The 18659-nt window shown below is 45.1% G+C and overlaps 1 protein-coding gene across 1 annotated transcript; it reads left to right on the forward strand.

The window, feature by feature from the left end:
- The first annotated feature begins 1491 nt into the window (after positions 1-1491).
- Positions 1492-18379, forward strand: LOC117548915 (protein GPR108). Its single transcript, XM_034220445.1, has 13 exons — positions 1492-1826; positions 1946-2008; positions 2102-2203; positions 4846-4979; positions 5074-5149; positions 5230-5303; positions 5467-5584; positions 7472-7602; positions 7784-7827; positions 7906-7955; positions 8140-8223; positions 16585-16706; positions 16970-18379. The coding sequence occupies exons 1-13, from the start codon at positions 1512-1514 to the stop codon at positions 17052-17054; spliced, it is 1398 nt and encodes a 465-aa protein (XP_034076336.1). The 5' UTR covers positions 1492-1511; the 3' UTR covers positions 17055-18379.
- Positions 18380-18659: the final 280 nt, after the last annotated feature.

Here is an 18659-nt window from a genome sequence, read left to right on the forward strand (position 1 = left end):
AGCGGGTAGCTCGCTTTAAGCGTGACGAGCCGTGCGGGGCCCGTTTTTGGTTGCGTTTCCACTTGGCCTAGTTTTTGCCCGGGGCTACTTTTTCACCTTTTTTCTGGCCCGACTTAATCGTGGTTCTAGGGCCAGGAACAACCAGGCTGAGTCGGGCTGAGTATGCTAAACTAGAGAGAGAATCGCTGGCAAGGGGGCTACAACTACAACAAGATGAACATATTTGACCGTGATTTAATTGTAATACACGTTTCAAAATGATGCCGAAGTAACAACACACTGATACCGGTTAGTAAAAACCATGAATTAATGCTTTGACAAGTCTGCAGACAGACGGCAGGCGAAAAACCCTTTTAAAATGCTTGTTTTCTAAATGGAGCTTGGCTAAGCTAACGTTATATATGCTCCGACCGTCCACACTCACAACAACGGCCTATACAGACATAAATAAACCAGCGACTGTATTCGCCATGACACAGGCAGTCTGTGGTTTGTACTTGTTTAACTTTTGTCTAGTTTCTGAACAGATATGAAGAGCTGTGAGCTCTCAGTGCTAAGAGCTAACGACTGTGTTGTTTTTCTGGGGCTCTCATTGAAGATGACGTCACGGCTCCGCCTACACTGCGTTACTATAGTAACTACCCTAGTTCCTAAACTGAAATGGGAGCGCAGCATTAAAGTGAGCCGGGCCTAACCAAAACCAGCGAGGCCTGCAGTGGAAACGCGCCATAAGTGGCTGCCCACGAATGCAGCATTTCTGCTTGCCATAGCCTCAGGGAAACGAGTTGGGGAGTTGCATGTCCTCTCCATTAGCGATACATGCCCGAGGTGGGACTCTCAGGTGTTGCCCTTTGGGCAAATGTGGCATTCCAACCCAAGGTGCTTCCACAAACCCACTTCAATCAGCCTGCTCAGCTGGCACGCTCTGACATTCAGGAGAACGGCACGTCGAAGTTGCTGTGCCCTGTGGGTGCCCTAAGGGCGCGTATATTGATGCTACTGCCTGTATACGCCAGTCGGAGCTCCAGGTTTTATCGGGTTAACCACTCCCCATCTTTGGGCGTGGTCCTTTTGCCAAGCTCCGCTGCTTCCAGCAGTGAGAAAGGGCTTGGATTCTTCATGACATGGTTGGTATAAGTCATCCAGTGCTAAAGCACCGCCTCTGGCGGTCAGTAGGGACGACATAAAACGATAGTTACGGCTGTAACTACGGTTCTATGAGTCCCGGATGACCGCCAGAGTTTCCTGTCACTCAGAATTATTGTGTGCTCGCGAGAAGATTCTGGGAACAGATCCTCTGACGACACTGATATAGCCGGTGTCACGTGGGTCACAGGTGACTTTGTTGTTATTTGGTACTCGAGCTGCACATTCGCACAATGGACATATCCAGTGCTAAGCACCTCATCCGGGACTCATAGAACCGTAGTTACAGCCTTAACTATCGTTTTATTTTGGTGCCTTTTTTATTTGAAATCAATTCCTGGTCTGATTTTTGAAGCCCAGTGAATATGAGGGAGTCTTTGTTTCCTGCAGCTGTGAGGGAAAAGAGGGAGGCGGCTCATGCGGCTCCTGCGGCTCCTGCGGCTCCTGCGGCTCCTGCGGCTCCTGCGGCTCCTGCGGCTCCTGCGGCTCCTGCGGCTCCTGCGGCTCCTGCTGCTCCTGCTGCTCCTGCTGCTCCTGCGGCTCCTGCTGCTCCTGCGGCTCCTGCTGCTCCTGCTGCTCCTGAGGCTCCTGCTGCTCCTGCGGCTCCTGCTACTCCTGCGGCTCCTTTAGATCAAGAAGTTCAGAGAGAAGGAGAAGGAGGAGGGGAACAAAGCTTCCAGGTAACGGGTGTTTGTGTGTCTGTTCCATTTAAAACATGGGACAGCGTTTGTGGTCACGTCCTGTGTGGTTGCAGTGAACGCACTCTCAGTTTCTAACGGCTTCTGATTTGTGCTTTCAGCTGGACCAAATGAATCCGATGACGCTCGCTCTGGACAAAGTGAACGGCTCCTACAGCTTCAGCGTACGCCCCTCCCCCCCCCCCCCTCTTCTCTGAGAATTGGAAATGTTTGATTTTGTTTCCTGTTGCGTGAAACTCTTCCTCGTCTCTCCTCAGTTCCACATCGTGTTCAGCCTGCTGGCCGAGGGGCCCTACACCCTGAAGTTCCACTACTGCCGCAACAAGGGGCCCGTCAAAAAACTGCCCTACTACTTCTCTGTGAGTTAGCGTGTTTCTTAGCATGTCCCTTAGCGTGTCCCTTAGCGTGTTCCTTAGCATGTTCCTTAGCGTGTCCCTTAGCGTGTTCCATAGCGTGTTCCTTAGCGTGTTCCTTAGCGTGTTCCTTAGCGTGTCCCTTAGCGTGTTCCTTAGCGTGTTCCTTAGCGTGTTCCTTAGCGTGTTCCTTAGCGTGTTCCTTAGCGTGTTCCTTAGCGTGTCCCTTAGCGTGTCCCTTAGCGTGTCCCTTAGCGTGTCCCTTAGCGTGTCCCTTAGCGTGTTCCTTAGCGTGTTCCTTAGCGTGTTCCTTAGCGTGTTCCTTAGCGTGTTCCTTAGCGTGTCCCTTAGCGTGTTCCTTAGCGTGTCCCTTAGCGTGTTCCTTAGCGTGTCCCTTAGCGTGTTCCTTAGCGTGTTCCTTAGCGTGTCCCTTAGCGTGTCCCTTAGCGTGTTCCATAGCGTGTCCCTTAGCGTGTCCCTTAGCGTGTTCCATAGCGTGTCCCTTAGCGTGTTCCATAGCGTGTTCCTTAGCGTGTCCCTTAGCGTGTTCCTTAGCGTGTCCCTTAGCGTGTTCCTTAGCGTGTCCCTTAGCGTGTCCCTTAGCGTGTCCCATAGCGTGTTCCTTAGCGTGTTCCTTAGCGTGTTCCATAGCGTGTTCCATAGCGTGTTCCTTAGCGTGTTCCTTAGCGTGTCCCTTAGCGTGTTCCTTAGCGTGTCCCTTAGCGTGTCCCTAGCGTGTCCTTAGCGTGTTCCTTAGCGTGTTCCTTAGCGTGTTCCTTAGCGTGTTCCTTAGCGTGTTCCTTAGCGTGTTCCTTAGCGTGTTCCTTAGCGTGTCCCTTAGCGTGTTCCTTAGCGTGTCCCTTAGCGTGTTCCTTAGCGTGTCCCTTAGCGTGTCCCTTAGCGTGTCCCTTAGCGTGTTCCATAGCGTGTCCCTTAGCGTGTCCCTTAGCGTGTTCCATAGCGTGTCCCTTAGCGTGTTCCATAGCGTGTTCCTTAGCGTGTCCCTTAGCGTGTTCCTTAGCGTGTCCCTTAGCGTGTTCCTTAGCGTGTCCCTTAGCGTGTCCCTTAGCGTGTTCCATAGCGTGTTCCTTAGCGTGTTCCTTAGCGTGTTCCTTAGCGTGTCCCTTAGCGTGTCCCTTAGCGTGTTCCATAGCGTGTTCCTTAGCGTGTCCCTTAGCGTGTTCCATAGCGTGTTCCTTAGCGTGTTCCTTAGCGTGTTCCTTAGCGTGTTCCTTAGCGTGTTCCATAGCGTGTTCCTTAGCGTGTCCCTTAGCGTGTCCCTTAGCGTGTCCCTTAGCGTGTCCCTTAGCGTGTTCCTTAGCGTGTCCCTTAGCGTGTTCCATAGCGTGTTCCATAGCGTGTTCCTTAGCGTGTCCCTTAGCGTGTCCCTTAGCGTGTCCCTTAACGTGTCCCTTAACGTGTCCCTTAGCGTGTCCCTTAGCATGTTCCTTAGCATGTTCCTTAGCATGTGCATGCCTGTGTTGAACAGTACACTTAAGTACTGTCCTTAATCAGAATCCCAAATGTGTGATTATTACCACGGCGGGGAAATGGTTAAATGTAGAGACAAGCTCACGTTGGGGCGGCTGTGGCTCAGTGGATAGAGAGCTGGACTTCGAATCACGGGGTACCAGGTTCGAGTCCCACTGCAGTCAGCATGTCGTTGTGTCCCTGAGACTCTTCACCCCAAAGTGCTCCTGTGGGGATTGCCCTCAGTACTGAATGTGTGTGAGTCGCTTTGGATGATAATAATAATAACTTGAATTTATATAGCGCCTTTCATAACCTCAAGGTCACTTTACAAAGAAACATACAAGGACAAGACATAAAACAGGGGGCAGAAATGGAAGTGTAACTGGAGTGAGTTATTGTTGGAAGGCGATGTTGAACAGATGACAAGTGACATGTGATGTAAATAACAAATAAGAACACATTCAGGGTAGACATTTTATTTGAGCCTTAAGGTAAGAGAACACACTATAGGTTACGGCTGCTCGGTTATGGCAACAATCATAATCTGGATTATTTGGGTCAATAATTGATATCACACTTTGAAAACATCAATTTATTGAAAAGAAAAAAAGTGAACAGCATGTTTTTAAACAGTTGATTACCCTGAACTTTAAGTATAATTCAACTGAAAACCCAATAACAAAATAATTTAAATAATAAAAAAAAAAGAAGGTTTTATTTCGATTACGTTGTTTTCGTAATCGTTGCAAGCCACAACCATAATTGCGATTTAAAATAGGATTCATTGAGCAGCCCTACTATAGGTGAAGAATTAGAGGTACTAGTTATTTGAGTATTCTCCCATTAAGCTACTTGTATTCCTGCTGGGAAATCTGCCTTCATCACAAGCCGACCTCATCAGCTCTTTAAATAGTCCAGTTTTAGGAAATAGTTAATACTGCATTGTAATGTTGCTGTACACTGTGCATGCATCGGTGGTCCATTTGACTTCAGAACTGTAGCAATCATTGAATTGATCTCCTCCCATGTTCTGCTTTACTGACACCAGACGACTGTAGTTCTGCTGCTTCCTCAGACTTCCTTGAGCTACTATACTATAGCTCCACTGCTTTGGTTCCCAGCTCTTTAGTGTATTGAAATGTCAGCATATAGTAAGGTGAGTGTGTGCTGTGCAGGTGGAGGTGACGGAGAAGAACCCCGGAGGCTACCTTTCCGCAGCAGAGATCCCTCTCTCTCGCCTCTACATCGGGATGGCCGGAGTCTTCTTCACCGCCGCCATGGTCTGGGTGTACACGCTGATGAAGCACAGGTACACACTGACTCCTTATTTAGGAGGACCAATCAGGCTTTTTATTAGCACAGCTTCAGCTGTGAAAACCGTTGTGCCTTTTTATTGTTTCCAGGTACAGTGTGTTTAAGATCCACTGGCTGATGGCAGCGCTGGCATTCACCAAGGCCATCTCCCTGGTGTTCCACAGTGTAAGCACATATTGTCATGTATTATCTGCTTGTATTATATCAATGCATCTTGTAATGTGATGAATCTCTCTGTCCCTCAGATTAACTTTCACTTCATCAACACTGAGGGCCATCCCATTGAAGGCTGGGCCGTCATGTATTACATCACTCACCTGTAAGTACCGTTTCTTAGTTAATACAATGTCTATTTCTTTTACCTGATGTATTAGTTTTCCTTTCTAAATGTTTATCAGAATACAACACACATGATGCTTCCAGAACACATTCATGATTCCAGGGATTATACACAGTAAGATGATCTAAATGTAATGTTTCAGGCTGAAAGGGGCGCTCCTCTTCATCACCCTGGCTCTGATTGGCACTGGCTGGGCCTTCGTTAAATACATCCTGTCCGACAAGGAGAAGAAGATCTTCATGATAGTCATCCCTCTGCAGGTGAGAGTGTGAGGGGGTTGCAAGAAGTACAAACAGAAGTAAAACATACATAACACAAACATTCAGGAAACAGTAGTTACATTTGCAGTAAAATCAGAAAATCTTGGTGTCAAAATGAACAGAACTTCTTTGAAATGATGTTTAATGAACTTTTCAACATCTTCAAACTGGTTTCCTCTCCGTGACCCTGAGTGAAGTAAAAATAAAACTTGTTCTGAACTTCTGATATTTGAGTCTCACTCATTTAGTAGTCCCAGTTCAGCAGCACCAGATTGTGGTGCAGAAAGCAGAGTTGCTGCGAGGCTCCACTAGCAGCCGTCCCAGCGCGTCCCAGTTTCTCCGCTGCGAGCCGCTACCCGCCCGGTCCCTGTGTAACTGGGAAACTGATAGAATTGGATCATAAGATCGTGGTGTTTTTGCAACTCCAGCATAGGGGATTGGGATGTTTATTGAACTTCGGCTTTCAACTGATTTACCTTGGAAACACCGCTGCTGCTTGCCTCTGTCTGTGTCTGCGTTCTTCACACCTGCCTGTAATCTGAGAAGGTCCCGCCTCTCTGGCTGCAGCCCGGAAAATCTTCAGTGTTGATAGGCTATTACTGAAGTGTCAATCAGATAGCGCTGTGGGCGGGACATTGCTCGTGAACAGTGCTGACTGCAGCCAGAGAAGCGGCCGCATCAGAGCCAAAGTCGTATCGGCCATTTGATAAAAAAAAGGGTGTGTGTGTGTGTGTGTGTGTGTGTGTGTGGTGTGTGTGTGTGTGTGTGTGTGTGTGTGTGTGTGTGTGTGTGTGTGTGTGTGGTGTGTGTGTGTGTGTGTGTGTGTGTGTGTGTGTGTGTGTGCGTGTGTGTGTGTGGTGTGTGTGTGTGTGTGTGTGTGTGTGTGTGTGTGTGTGTGTGTGTGTGTGTGTGTGTGTGTGTGTGTGTGTGTGTGTGTGTGTGTGTGTGTGTGTGTGTGTGTGTGTGTGTGTGTGTGTGTGTGTGGGGGAACCTGTAAGTGTGGGAACCTGTAAGCGTGTGTGGGGGGGAACCTGTAAGTGTGTGTGTGGGGGAACCTGTAAGCCTGTGTGTGGGGAGGAACCTGTAAGTGTGTGTGGGAACCTGTAAGCGTGTGTGGGGGGGAACCTGTAAGTGTGTGTGGGGGGGTGAGAACCTGTGTGTGGGGAACCTGTGTGTGTGGGGGGGGAACCTGTAAGTGTGTGGGGGGGTGGGAACCTGTGTGTGGGGGAACCTGTAAGTGTGTGTGTGTGAGAGAACCTGTAAGTGTGTGTGGGGGTGGGAACCTGTGTGTGGGGAACCTGTAAGTGTGTGTGTGTGAGAGAACCTGTAAGTGTGTGTGGGGGTGGGAACCTGTGTGTGGGGAACCTGTAAGTGTGTGTGGGGGTGGGAACCTGTGTGTGTGGGGGTGAACCTGTAAGTGTGTGTGGGGGTGGGAACCTGTGTGTGGGGAACCTGTAAGTGTGTGTGTGAGGGAACCTGTAAGTGTGTGTGGGGGTGGGAACCTGTGTGTGTGGGGGTGAACCTGTAAGTGTGTGTGGGGGTGGGAACCTGTGTGTGGGGAACCTGTAAGTGTGTGTGTGAGGGAACCTGTAAGTGTGTGTGGGGGGGAACCTGTAAGTGTGTGTGTGGGGGGGTGGGAACCTGTGTGTGGGGAACCTGTGTGTGTGTGGGGGGGAACCTGTAAGTGTGTGTGTGGGGTGGGAACCTGTGTGTGAGGAACCTGTGTGTGTGTGGGGGGGAACCTGTAAGTGTGTGTGTGGGGGTGGGAACCTGTGTGTGGGGAACCTGTAAGTGTGTGTGTGAGGGAACCTGTAAGTGTGTGTGTGCAATGGAAACAGCAGTTGTGTGTGTGTGTAGTTGTTTTACACCCATAATGTGTGTCTGCAGGTCCTGGCCAACGTGGCGTACATCATCATCGAGTCGACGGAGGAGGGCTCCATCGAGTACTACCTCTGGAAGGAGATCCTGTTCCTGGTGGACCTCATCTGCTGCGGAGCCATCCTGTTCCCCGTCGTCTGGTCAGTGTTTCTGTCTTTGTTTAAACGACCGTTGAACAGAAACAGACGATTCTAAACAGTGCATTCAAACCACGACACTCATTTGATTCTCGACTCGATACAGGGGCCATGCATGTTAACCCTAACAGTACATTCGCTGTGTGTGTGCAGGTGAGTTTCTAAATTGTTGTTGTGTTCTCAGGTCCATCCGTCACCTGCAGGAGGCGTCCAGCACCGACGGCAAAGGTGAGTCCTGATCAGATCCAGCCTGCAGCGTTCACTAAACCCAGTCATTTTGATTAACTCTGGTTTCATCTCTTTCAGCGGCCATGAATCTGGAGAAGCTCAAACTGTTCAGGCATTATTATGTGATGGTAAGAGCGGCTAAGCAGCATTCTCCTATGTACACAATGAAAACAGCAGTAAAACCTTTTCGTTTGGCGGTGGGGAAGCTCTGTTGCATCATGGGAGTTGTAGTCTACAGATTATCCTGGAAAGTGGAGTACTCAGTCTGCATTCATTTGGTTTATCTTTTAATATTGTCCCTGTGATTTTCAGATTGTGTGTTACATCTACTTCACGAGGATTATTGCCATCCTGCTGAAGGTCACCATGCCGTTCCAGTGGCAGTGGTGCTACGAGGTGAGACGACAACAACAACACACGTTATGTTCATGCCTACACATGTAGATTTGGGCAACATAGATACCACATTCTTAAATATCTTTTATTCTATATTTGTATTGAACATCCAGACTTTAATAATGTTCCTACTTCCTGTCAGTTATCTCTCATGGCTCTTCATAATGTTCCTACTTCCTGTCAGTTATCTCTCATGGCTCTTCCTAATGTTCCTACTTCCTGTCAGTTATCTCTCATGGCTCTTCATAATGTTCCTACTTCCTGTCAGTTAACTCTCATGGCTCTTCCTAATGTTCCTACTTCCTGTCAGTTAACTCTCATGGCTCTTCATAATGTTCCTACTTCCTGTCAGTTATCTCTCATGGCTCTTCATAATGTTCCTACTTCCTGTCAGTTAACTCTCATGGCTCTTCCTAATGTTCCTACTTCCTGTCAGTTATCTCTCATGGCTCTTCATAATGTTTCCTACTTCCTGTCAGTTATCTCTCATGGCTCTTCCTAATGTTCCTACTTCCTGTCAGTTATCTCTCATGGCTCTTCATAATGTTCCTACTTCCTGTCAGTTAACTCTCATGGCTCTTCATAATGTTCCTACTTCCTGTCAGTTATCTCTCATGGCTCTTCCTAATGTTCCTACTTCCTGTCAGTTAACTCTCATGGCTCTTCATAATGTTCCTACTTCCTGTCAGTTAACTCTCATGGCTCTTCATAATGTTCCTACTTCCTGTCAGTTATCTCTCATGGCTCTTCCTAATGTTCCTACTTCTTGTCAGTTATCTCTCATGGCTTTTCATAATGTTCCTACTTCCTGTCAGTTATCTCTCATGGCTCTTCATAATGTTCCTACTTCCTGTCAGTTATCTCTCATGGCTCTTCCTAATGTTCCTACTTCCTGTCAGTTATCTCTCATGGCTCTTCATAATGTTCCTACTTCCTGTCAGTTAACTCTCATGGCTCTTCCTAATGTTCCTACTTCCTGTCAGTTAACTCTCATGGCTCTTCCTAATGTTCCTACTTCCTGTCAGTTAACTCTCATGGCTCTTCCTAATGTTCCTACTTCCTGTCAGTTATCTCTCATGGCTCTTCCTAATGTTCCTACTTCCTGTCAGTTATCTCTCATGGCTCTTCATAATGTTCCTACTTCCTGTCAGTTATCTCTCATGGCTCTTCATAATGTTCCTACTTCCTATCAATTATCTCTCATGGCTCTTCATAATGTTCCTACTTCCTGTCAGTTATCTCTCATGGCTCTTCATAATGTTCCTACTTCCTGTCAGTTATCTCTCATGGCTCTTCATAATGTTCCTACTTCCTGTCAGTTATCTCTCATGGCTCTTCCTAATGTTCCTACTTCCTGTCAGTTAACTCTCATGGCCCTTCATAATGTTCCTACTTCCTGTCAGTTAACTCTCATGGCTCTTCCTAATGTTCCTACTTCCTGTCAGTTATCTCTCATGGCTCTTCATAATGTTCCTACTTCCTGTCAGTTATCTCTCATGGCTCTTCCTAATGTTCCTACTTCCTGTCAGTTATCTCTCATGGCTCTTCATAATGTTCCTACTTCCTGTCAGTTAACTCTCATGGCTCTTCATAATGTTCCTACTTCCTGTCAGTTATCTCTCATGGCTCTTCCTAATGTTCCTACTTCCTGTCAGTTATCTCTCATGGCTCTTCCTAATGTTCCTACTTCCTGTCAGTTATCTCTCATGGCTTTTCATAATGTTCCTACTTCCTGTCAGTTATCTCTCATGGCTCTTCATAATGTTCCTACTTCCTGTCAGGTTATCTCTCATGGCTCTTCCTAATGTTCCTACTTCCTGTCAGTTATCTCTCATGGCTCTTCATAATGTTCCTACTTCCTGTCAGTTTAACTCTCATGGCTCTTCCTAATGTTCCTACTTCCTGTCAGTTAACTCTCATGGCTCTTCCTAATGTTCCTACTTCCTGTCAGTTAACTCTCATGGCTCTTCCTAATGTTCCTACTTCCTGTCAGTTATCTCTCATGGCTCTTCCTAATGTTCCTACTTCCTGTCAGTTATCTCTCATGGCTCTTCATAATGTTCCTACTTCCTGTCAGTTATCTCTCATGGCTCTTCATAATGTTCCTACTTCCTATCAATTATCTCTCATGGCTCTTCATAATGTTCCTACTTCCTGTCAGTTATCTCTCATGGCTCTTCATAATGTTCCTACTTCCTGTCAGTTATCTCTCATGGCTCTTCATAATGTTCCTACTTCCTGTCAGTTATCTCTCATGGCTCTTCCTAATGTTCCTACTTCCTGTCAGTTAACTCTCATGGCCCTTCATAATGTTCCTACTTCCTGTCAGTTAACTCTCATGGCTCTTCCTAATGTTCCTACTTCCTGTCAGTTATCTCTCATGGCTCTTCATAATGTTCCTACTTCCTGTCAGTTATCTCTCATGGCTCTTCCTAATGTTCCTACTTCCTGTCAGTTATCTCTCATGGCTCTTCATAATGTTCCTACTTCCTGTCAGTTAACTCTCATGGCTCTTCATAATGTTCCTACTTCCTGTCAGTTATCTCTCATGGCTCTTCCTAATGTTCCTACTTCCTGTCAGTTAACTCTCATGGCTCTTCATAATGTTCCTACTTCCTGTCAGTTATCTCTCATAGCTCTTCCTAATGTTCCTACTTCCTGTCAGTTATCTCTCATGGCTCTTCATAATGTTCCTACTTCCTGTCAGTTATCTCTCATGGCTCTTCATAATGTTCTTACTTCCTGTCAGTTATCTCTCATGGCTCTTCATAATGTTCCTACTTCCTGTCAGTTAACTCTCATGGCTCTTCATAATGTTCCTACTTCCTGTCAGTTATCTCTCATGGCTCTTCATAATGTTCCTACTTCCTGTCAGTTAACCCTCATGGCTCTTCCTAATGTTCCTACTTCCTGTCAGTTATCTCTCATGGCTCTTCATAATGTTCCTACTTCCTGTCAGTTATCTCTCATGGCTCTTCCTAATGTTCCTACTTCCTGTCAGTTATCTCTCATGGCTCTTCATAATGTTCCTACTTCCTGTCAGTTAACTCTCATGGCTCTTCATAATGTTCCTACTTCCTGTCAGTTAACTCTCATGGCTCTTCCTAATGTTCCTACTTCCTGTCAGTTATCTCTCATAGCTCTTCATAATGTTCCTACTTCCTGTCAGTTATCTCTCATGGCTCTTCATAATGTTCCTACTTCCTGTCAGTTATCTCTCATGGCTCTTCATAATGTTCCTACTTCCTGTCAGTTAACTCTCATGGCTCTTCCTAATGTTCCTACTTCCTGTCAGTTAACTCTCATGGCTCTTCCTAATGTTCCTACTTCCTGTCAGTTAACTCTCATGGCTCTTCCTAATGTTCCTACTTCCTGTCAGTTATCTCTCATGGCTCTTCATAATGTTCCTACTTCCTGTCAGTTAACTCTCATGGCTCTTCATAATGTTCCTACTTCCTGTCAGTTAACTCTCATGGCTCTTCCTAATGTTCCTACTTCCTGTCAGTTATCTCTCATGGCTCTTCATAATGTTCCTACTTCCTGTCAGTTATATCTCATGGCTCTTCATAATGTTCCTACTTCCTGTCAGTTAACTCTCATGGCTCTTCCTAATGTTCCTACTTCCTGTCAGTTATCTCTCATGGCTCTTCCTAATGTTCCTACTTCCTGTCAGTTATCTCTCATGGCTCTTCATAATGTTCCTACTTCCTGTCAGTTATCTCTCATGGCTCTTCATAATGTTCCTACTTCCTGTCAGTTAACTCTCATGGCTCTTCATAATGTTCCTACTTCCTGTCAGTTAACCCTCATGGCTCTTCATAATGTTCCTACTTCCTGTCAGTTAACCCTCATGGCTCTTCATAATGTTCCTACTTCCTGTCAGTTATCTCTCATGGCTCTTCATAATGTTCCTACTTCCTGTCAGTTAACTCTCATGGCTCTTCATAATGTTCCTACTTCCTGTCAGTTAACTCTCATGGCTCTTCCTAATGTTCCTACTTCCTGTCAGTTAACTCTCATGGCTCTTCCTAATGTTCCTACTTCCTGTCAGTTAACTCTCATGGCTCTTCATAATGTTCCTACTTCCTGTCAGTTATCTCTCATGGCTCTTCATAATGTTCCTACTTCCTGTCAGTTATCTCCATGGCTCTTCCTAATGTTCCTACTTCCCTGTCCTTATCTCTCATGGCTCTTCATATGTTCCTACTTCCTGTCAGTTATCTCTCATGGCTCTTCATAATGTTCCTACTTCCTGTCAGTTAACCCTCATGGCTCTTCCTAATGTTCCTACTTCCTGTCAGTTATCTCTCATGGCTCTTCATAATGTTCCTACTTCCTGTCAGTTATCTCTCATGGCTCTTCATAATGTTCCTACTTCCTGTCAGTTATCTCTCATGGCTCTTCCTAATGTTCCTACTTCCTGTCAGTTAACTCTCATGGCTCTTCATAATGTTTCCTACTTCCTGTCAGTTATCTCTCATGGCTCTTCATAATGTTCCTACTTCCTGTCAGTTAACTCTCATGGCTCTTCATAATGTTCCTACTTCCTGTCAGTTATCTCTCATGGCTCTTCCTAATGTTCCTACTTCCTGTCAGTTAACTCTCATGGCTCTTCCTAATGTTCCTACTTCCTGTCAGTTATCTCTCATGGCTCTTCCTAATGTTCCTACTTCCTGTCAGTTAACTCTCATGGCTCTTCATAATGTTCCTACTTCCTGTCAGTTAACTCTCATGGCTCTTCATAATGTTCCTACTTCCTGTCAGTTATCTCTCATGGCTTCTTCCTAATGTTCCTACTTCCTGTCAGAGTTAACTCTCATGGCTCTTCCTAATGTTCCTACTTCCTGTCAGTTATCTCTCATGGCTCTTCCTAATGTATCCTACTTCCTACTTCCTGTCAGTTAACTCTCATGGCTCTTCCATAATGTTCCTACTTCCTGTCAGTTATCTCTCATGGCTCTTCATAATGTTCCTACTTCCTGTCAGTTAACTCTCATGGCTCTTCATAATGTTCCTACTTCCTGTCAGTTATCTCTCATGGCTCTTCCTAATGTTCCTACTTCCTGTCAGTTAACTCTCATGGCTCTTCCTAATGTTCCTACTTCCTGTCAGTTATCTCTCATGGCTCTTCCTAATGTTCCTACTTCCTGTCAGTTAACTCTCATGGCTCTTCATAATGTTCCTACTTCCTGTCAGTTAACTCTCATGGCTCTTCATAATGTTCCTACTTCCTGTCAGTTATCTCTCATGGCTCTTCCTAATGTTCCTACTTCCTGTCAGTTATCTCTCATGGCTCTTCCTAATGTTCCTACTTCCTGTCAGTTAACTCTCATGGCTCTTCCTAATGTTCCTACTTCCTGTCAGTTATCTCTCATGGCTCTTCATAATGTTCCTACTTCCTGTCAGTTAACTCTCATGGCTCTTCATAATGTTTCCTACTTCCTGTCAGTTATCTCTCATGGCTCTTCCTAATGTTCCTACTTCCTGTCAGTTAACTCTCATGGCTCTTCCTAATGTTCCTACTTCCTGTCAGTTATCTCTCATGGCTCTTCCTAATGTTCCTACTTCCTGTCAGTTAACTCTCATGGCTCTTCATAATGTTCCTACTTCCTGTCAGTTAACTCTCATGGCTCTTCATAATGTTCCTACTTCCTGTCAGTTATCTCTCATGGCTCTTCCTAATGTTCCTACTTCCTGTCAGTTAACTCTCATGGCTCTTCATAATGTTCCTACTTCCTGTCAGTTATCTCTCATGGCTCTTCATAATGTTCCTACTTCCTGTCAGTTAACTCTCATGGCTCTTCATAATGTTCCTACTTCCTGTCAGTTATCTCTCATGGCTCTTCATAATGTTCCTACTTCCTGTCAGTTATCTCTCATGGCTCTTCATAATGTTCCTACTTCCTGTCAGTTATCTCTCATAGCTCTTCCTAATGTTCCTACTTCCTGTCAGTTATCTCTCATGGCTCTTCATAATGTTCCTACTTCCTGTCAGTTATCTCTCATGGCTCTTCATAATGTTCCTACTTCCTGTCAGTTATCTCTCATGGCTCTTCATAATGTTCCTACTTCCTGTCAGTTAACTCTCATGGCTCTTCATAATGTTCCTACTTCCTGTCAGTTATCTCTCATGGCTCTTCATAATGTTCCTACTTCCTGTCAGTTATCTCTCATGGCTCTTCCTAATGTTCCTACTTCCTGTCACTTATCTCTCATGGCTCTTCATAATGTTCCTACTTCCTGTCAGTTATCTCTCATGGCTCTTCATAATGTTCCTACTTCCTGTCAGTTATCTCTCATGGCTCTTCATAATGTTCCTACTTCCTGTCAGTTAACCCTCATGGCTCTTCCTAATGTTCCTACTTCCTGTCAGTTATCTCTCATGGCTCTTCCTAATGTTCCTACTTCCTGTCAGTTATCTCTCATGGCTCTTCCTAATGTTCTTACTTCCTGTCAGTTATCTCTCATGGCTCTTCATAATGTTCCTACTTCCTGTCAGTTAACTCTCATGGCTCTTCCTAATGTTCCTACTTCCTGTCAGTTAACTCTCATGGCTCTTCCTAATGTTCCTACTTCCTGTCAGTTATCTCTCATGGCTCTTCCTAATGTTCCTACTTCCTGTCAGTTAACTCTCATGGCTCTTCATAATGTTCCTACTTCCTGTCAGTTATCTCTCATGGCTCTTCATAATGTTCCTATTTCCTGTCAGTTAACTCTCATGGCTCTTCATAATGTTCCTACTTCCTGTCAGTTAACTCTCATGGCTCTTCATAATGTTCCTACTTCCTGTCAGTTATCTCTCATGGCTCTTCATAATGTTCCTACTTCCTGTCAGTTAACCCTCATGGCTCTTCATAATGTTCCTACTTCCTGTCAGTTATCTCTCATGGCTCTTCATAATGTTCCTACTTCCTGTCAGTTATCTCTCATGGCTCTTCATAATGTTCCTACTTCCTGTCAGTTATCTCTCATGGCTCTTCATAATGTTCCTACTTCCTGTCAGTTATCTCTCATGGCTCTTCATAATGTTCCTACTTCCTGTCAGTTAACTCTCATGGCTCTTCATAATGTTCCTACTTCCTGTCAGTTATCTCTCATGGCTCTTCATAATGTTCCTACTTCCTGTCAGTTATCTCTCATGGCTCTTCATAATGTTCCTACTTCCTGTCAGTTAACTCTCATGGCTCTTCATAATGTTCCTACTTCCTGTCAGTTAACTCTCATGGCTCTTCCTAATGTTCCTACTTCCTGTCAGTTAACCCTCATGGCTCTTCCTAATGTTCCTACTTCCTGTCAGTTATCTCTCATGGCTCTTCATAATGTTCCTACTTCCTGTCAGTTATCTCTCATGGCTCTTCCTAATGTTCCTACTTCCTGTCAGTTAACTCTCATGGCTCTTCATAATGTTCCTACTTCCTGTCAGTTATCTCTCATGGCTCTTCATAATGTTCCTACTTCCTGTCAGTTATCTCTCATGGCTCTTCATAATGTTCCTACTTCCTGTCAGTTAACTCTCATGGCTCTTCCTAATGTTCCTACTTCCTGTCAGTTAACTCTCATGGCTCTTCCTAATGTTCCTACTTTCTGTCAGTTAACTCTCATGGCTCTTCCTAATGTTCCTACTTCCTGTCAGTTATCTCTCATGGCTCTTCATAATGTTCCTACTTCCTGTCAGTTATCTCTCATGGCTCTTCCTAATGTTCCTACTTCCTGTCAGTTATCTCTCATGGCTCTTCATAATGTTCCTACTTCCTGTCAGTTAACTCTCATAGCTCTTCATAATGTTCCTACTTCCTGTCAGTTATCTCTCATGGCTCTTCATAATGTTCCTACTTCCTGTCAGTTAACTCTCATGGCTCTTCATAATGTTCCTACTTCCTGTCAGTTAACCCTCATGGCTCTTCATAATGTTCCTACTTCCTGTCAGTTAACTCTCATGGCTCTTCCTAATGTTCCTACTTCCTGTCAGTTATCTCTCATGGCTCTTCCTAATGTTCCTACTTCCTGTCAGTTATCTCTCATGGCTCTTCCTAATGTTCCTACTTCCTGTCAGTTAACTCTCATGGCTCTTCCTAATGTTCCTACTTCCTGTCAGTTAACTCTCATGGCTCTTCATAATGTTCCTACTTCCTGTCAGTTAACCCTCATGGCTCTTCATAATGTTCCTACTTCCTGTCAGTAAACTCTCATGGCTCTTCCTAATGTTCCTACTTCCTGTCAGTTAACTCTCATGGCTCTTCCTAATGTTCCTACTTCCTGTCAGTTAACTCTCATGGCTCTTCATAATGTTCCTACTTCCTGTCAGTTATCTCTCATGGCTCTTCATAATGTTCCTACTTCCTGTCCCCTGTGTCTCTGCAGTTCCTGGTGGAGGTCTCCACTCTGATCTTCTTCGTGTTGACGGGCTATAAGTTCAGACCAGCGTCCAACAACCCGTACCTGCAGCTGCCCCTGGACGAGGAGGACGTGGAGATGGACGAAGTGTGAGCTCACCGTGATTTAATGTGTTGTGAATGTGTTAACCATCGATGTCCACCCAATGCCCAGTCATCGATACAAGTCTACCCACTCAACTGACATTGACTGATTGACCTGTTAACTGCTATTGGCTAATGGTGGCTCTTTTCATTTGACATGACCAATGTCCTTTCTATTCTACATGTCCTCTTTGAACAGGTGAACTGAAGGCAGTAGCCGCTGTGTTTTGATTGGCTGTAATTGACGTCCTTCTTTGTCTCTGGTGCAGAGTGACTGAGTCCGGAGCTCTGGAGGGAATCTCCAAAGTGAAGAAGACGTGTAACGGACAACGCCCGAAAGAGTCCACCTTGTGAGCTGGAAGCTGCCTCCTTGGAGGGGGGGGGGGGTACTCAACATGGACCAAGCCCCTCCCCCCCCCACACCAGATCCCCTGCTGAACTCTGGGAGAGGTTGCAGTGTCCTGTCCACTGTCTGGCTATTCAAAAAGACAAACTTTGTTGGACGCTCTCCAATTCCTCAAAAACACTCCACCCAGAAACAGTGGAGGGGGGGTGGGGGTCTCTCCCCTCTCTCTCCCCTCTCTCTCTCCCCTCTCTCTCCCCAAAGATCATTATCATTTTAGAGATTTGCTTTCGGGTGTGTTTATATCAGTGTGTTTATATCGGCTATTTAAACGGTACTGCTGCCGGTCGTAGCTTCCTGTGCGATGTGTGTGTGAACGCAAGACGACGTGAAAACAAACTGTAATGTTTTTTTATCTTCTGGAGACAAAGCCCGGACTCAGGTGGCGGCTCAATCACTTTAGATTTAACTTTTAGGAATGTTAAAAGGAAGCTTGAATTCTTCAACAGAGAGGATGTAGTGTTTCTGGGTTGGTCCCTGAAGGCAGCATCTCCTGGTCCCTGAAGGCAGCACCTCCTGGTCCCTGAAGGCAGCATCTCCTGGTCCCTGAAGGCAGCATCTCCTGGTCCAATGGGATAATCTGTGAGTCCAACAAACGTTTGTGATTCTTGGAACACAGATCCCTAAAAGATGAAAGCTTCCTTTCAACACGTTCTCCTCACAGGTCGTTTTATAGTTTCACATCAACACTGCGCTTTCTGTGTTACTCTGTTTCCCATGTATCGAAATATATGAAAGAGGTTGTATATTTCAATATATGTCCTTATTGCATATTGAAATGTTATATTTCAGTATTATTTCCAGGAGAGCGAGGAGTCGGGACGCTGCTGTAATTTAATGCTTTAGTGGATGTTCAGCCCAGATCTTCATTTATAAATCTCTCATTTAGGGAGGGGTCTTTTGGCGAGGAGAGACCGAACAGATGATCTCTGGCTTTTGGTTTTACTTTCGTGCTCTTGATGTGAAGCTTATTTTATGAATTATTGAAGACTTAACAGATATAAATAAGACTGGAGAGGAAGGCACTTTGATGAAGAGGCTTTAGGACGCGTTCAGGTTCTGTTCTGATTGTTTTGAAGGACGCAGGAGACGAGGAGGCGTTCAGGTGTGACTGTTCACCTGAGAGGAAACAGGAAGTCACAGAGGAAGCTGTGATGTCTGCCTGAACTGTCACAATAAAGCTGGTGTTCTGGAAATGTGTTCATCCTGTTCGTCTTGGAGTGATTACATGTTGAATTTTAAAAAATTGAAATAAAAAATGTACAGAGTATAAATGTAATATTCTATGAGATATGAATACATTAATTTACGATATGTAATTTTCTGAGGTAACAATTGTAAATGTATCAGAAAGAAATCACAAATTAAGAGATTAAACAATTATAATTAACTTGGATGTTATTTAAAGGTCAGCTATCAGGCAATAGCATAGGTCATAAGTGTTTTGCTCCAAAAACCAAATGGACCACCCATTCTAGCCATGCCTCTATTTCACTTCCTGTTTCTAAAGTGCTGATTTGGGGAATAAAGCTTTAAAATAAAGAATTGATAAAAAA

Source organism: Gymnodraco acuticeps, unplaced genomic scaffold (assembly GCF_902827175.1).
Source record: "Gymnodraco acuticeps unplaced genomic scaffold, fGymAcu1.1, whole genome shotgun sequence".
Taxonomy (NCBI): Eukaryota; Metazoa; Chordata; class Actinopteri; order Perciformes; family Bathydraconidae; genus Gymnodraco; species Gymnodraco acuticeps.